This window comes from Choristoneura fumiferana, chromosome 7 (genome assembly GCF_025370935.1).
Source record: "Choristoneura fumiferana chromosome 7, NRCan_CFum_1, whole genome shotgun sequence".
Classification (NCBI taxonomy): domain Eukaryota; kingdom Metazoa; phylum Arthropoda; class Insecta; order Lepidoptera; family Tortricidae; genus Choristoneura; species Choristoneura fumiferana.
Genome location: NC_133478.1, coordinates 7,198,182 through 7,201,561, shown reverse-complemented (window position 1 = coordinate 7,201,561; position 3,380 = coordinate 7,198,182). Strand labels below are relative to the sequence as shown.

Here is a 3,380-nt window from a genome sequence, read left to right as displayed (position 1 = left end):
AAAACTCCCATCTATGTTTTTTTCCAAGGACACCGTTTTGAAATTTTATACGTAAATCTTATCTCACTCCGAGAATTATGATAAATCTAATGATATCTTATTTCGTGCATAGGTACTAGTGAAGTTCAATTATTTTAGTTAGAATAATAAGAAATATGCGCCTACATTATTCTAAAGGCAAACGTTATTAGTTAACAGTATCAAGTCATGTTTGCTTTAGGCGTTGTTATTATTGCTTAGAAACCAGGTACAGGCGAGGTGTTATTGTTTTTGTGAAATTAAAATACAATTTAGAAAACAAACTTTTATTAAATTAGCCTCAACAAAAATAGTCAAAATATCTTAAGCATCTAATTTCCTTAAATTTAATGTTTCCAGGTATGCCTGATGATTGTAAATTTTTCTGGCCTGTGAACAGGTATTTCAATGGGTATTTCCTTCTTAACTTCAACAGGAATAAAACGTTCTACGGTGTATGGTTTTTCTACAGGAACGTAAACTTTTTTCTCCACAATTTCTGGTACACGTTTCTCTACCTCGTATGGGACAGGTTTTTCCACTTCCACTGTTTCAGTCCTTACAATCGGTAAAGGGACATGTCTTACGATTTCTATTGGCACTGCATATGGATGTGGAACTTTGACTTCAACAGGTACGAAAAAAGGCGCTGGATAAGGGAGATTTACGTGATTAGTTACTGGAACTGGTCGGCGTCTTATTATTTTAATATCCTTGTGTATAACAATCGGTGGTGACTTAGCAATGTTTTCGGCATGAATTTTGTACGCTTCCCTTTCTAGCTGAATTTCTTTCATAATTTTTTCGAGATCGATGTTGTTATTAAGACTCGTGAATTGAGGGGCATATTCGTGTATGTTTTCATTTTTTGGAATTGGTTTGTCTTTATTGGCTGGCTGTGGTGAAGGTTCAGGAACAAAAAACTGCAACGGAGCCTGTTTTTCTGGTTTGCTTTGCTGTTCTTTGACTCGCTCTCGCTCATGAATTTCTTGATCTGCAATGAATTCATAAGGGATCAGTTTGAACTTCTGACGCAGCAAAGGATCTTGTTGAATTTCGATATTCTTCTCTTTCTGTAGCCTTATTTCTTCGTCTAGGTTAACGTTATGTGGTTCAGGGTGGAATATTTGAATTTTCTCTAGACTCTCTGGTCTCTTGTTAGAGAAAAAATGTAAGTAGGCGTAACTTTTTGCCACATTTTCTTGATCTTTGCTAGACTGCTCTTCATATTTATTTTGTCGGGGCTTTTGTGTTTCTACCGGATACAGCCGAGTTGATTGTTCTTCAACATTAGGCTCTACAATCGGTTTAAAATCCTCGCTTTGGCTTTCCTGAGCTCTTGTGATTTCTATATTGGGATTATTGTGTTGCTGCTGGAGTTGCATTTTGTTAGCTTCTAAAATATCAAGAGTACTTTGTATGATCCGTCCTTCTTCATCGTTGAGGGGTATTTCTGGCTCAGGTTTTTGCTGTTCATAATTATGATAAGAAGGGTTCTCTGGAGGAGAATGGGGAAGACCATGACCTGCTTCATAGTCTCTTATTTGAGTAGGAGTAAGATACATTATAACTTCTTTATATCTTTGTGCATATTGAGGAGCTGGTGCGAGTAAAGTTTGTGGGCCATTGTCTCGGACATCAGCTAGAACAGTGTTGAGTAGTAACGCTGTTAGGATAAGATTGATCTGAAAGAATAAAAACTGAAATGTTACTAAGTCTCTTTTTTTATTAAACCTTTTTTTTTAAGGATACTTACTGATCTGTTCATGGCTGTGGTCCAACTTGTCACCCTGGCGGCTGGGGCGCGGAGGAGCGTCTGTCGGAAGTACGGCAAAACAACAAATTTTATACGCTGCTTGTGTATTCGAGAACCGTATGAGAATCGTAACTAGCTCTCCATTTAAGTTATAGTGCCGTGATGCTATCGATAATGTGGCCTGGTGAAATTAAATTGGCTGTTTATGGAAATGCTTTCGATGCTAATGGTTGGATTAAAATAATCATAACATTGGCAATATAAATGATGGATTTTGAAATTTATACTCATCCTCCGCGTCATGATTATATTTTTTATCATACGTAGGTACATGATTATTAAGATTCAAGACAAGTTTAATGTCATAAAATTATGATTTAAGATTAAACCACGCTAAAACTTACTATTTAATCGAAACTTTCGTATACCATCCGTGACCTTTTTCATTCACCAAAGTCCTAATCCTAACAGAACCATTAGGTATTATATTTTTTGTGACTAGAGTATTTTTTATCGATAACTCACGATAATCTAAACACAAACAACATTAGCTCTGCACCAAATTTTACATAATTAAAACGAATAAATGAATTTATGACGTAATTTTCATTAGTTGACATCATTTCGCGTGTTAAAAAATACTGTTTAATATTTATGAAGATTACGGGCCGTTAAAAGTTTGCGACAATCTTAGTCTAAATCCACACAATAATAAATATATGACTAAAAAGTTTGTCAATTGTGTTTTGTTTCTTTTCTTTTGTACAATAAAGAGTTTACATACATACATACATACAATATTTCAATATGGCGTCTGCGAAAAAAAATATGGCGGAGGAATGCAAAAATTTTTTTTTGTATTGTAACAATTATGGGTATCAAATGAAAGCTAATAATCGGCCCATTCTAAATATATGTGGGATATTAGTTATTATACTTTTAATCTACCATAATCACAGAAATATCATGTAGTGGTCTAGAACTCTGTCAAGTATAGCTTATTTAATGTTCAACAGTCGGGACCCATTTAAATCGTGACCAAAAATTCTAAGTAATGGGTCCCGACTGTTGAACTTTAAATCTATACACATAAAATGCTTTGTCCTGAATGACTGACTGACGGATCAACGCACAGCCTAAACAGCAGATCGTAGGTATCCGATAAAAAAGGATTTTCCGAAATCCCTAAGGGGGTGAAAAAGGCGGGCAAAGCTTGTATGGGACAACGTGATTTCTTGGTCCAATCAACTTCAAATTTTGCATAAACATTCATTAACAGAACTGATGGAAGACGTGTTTCGAATTTTATTGAAATTCATCCCCTAATGCGGTTAAAATGGGGTAGAAATTTATTTTGGTGGTGATTGGCTTCGAAGTTGATATCAATACTCCTTAGTGCTTTTGATTGAAATTACAGAAATTACAATTGATTTTGACACATGTTTGAAAACTCAATCAGATTTTACTCAATAAAGGTTGAACTCACATAAAAGCTTGGAGCAATACATTTACTCTTTAAAATTGGAATATCTCCAAAATCACCTTCTATTTGGATGGTACCGGATCTAAAGGTTTCTAAGCTTTAGACAAGTTACTTATATGCAAT

At 34.9% G+C, this 3,380-nt stretch overlaps 1 protein-coding gene across 1 annotated transcript; it reads right to left on the bottom strand.

The window, feature by feature from the left end:
- Positions 1–289: 289 nt before the first annotated feature.
- On the bottom strand, positions 290–1,878 carry LOC141429594 (uncharacterized). Its single transcript, XM_074089980.1, has 2 exons — positions 1,775–1,878; positions 290–1,703 (listed from the first exon to the last, which is right to left on the bottom strand). The coding sequence occupies exons 1-2, from the start codon at positions 1,784–1,786 to the stop codon at positions 366–368; spliced, it is 1,350 nt and encodes a 449-aa protein (XP_073946081.1). The 5' UTR covers positions 1,787–1,878; the 3' UTR covers positions 290–365.
- Positions 1,879–3,380: the final 1,502 nt, after the last annotated feature.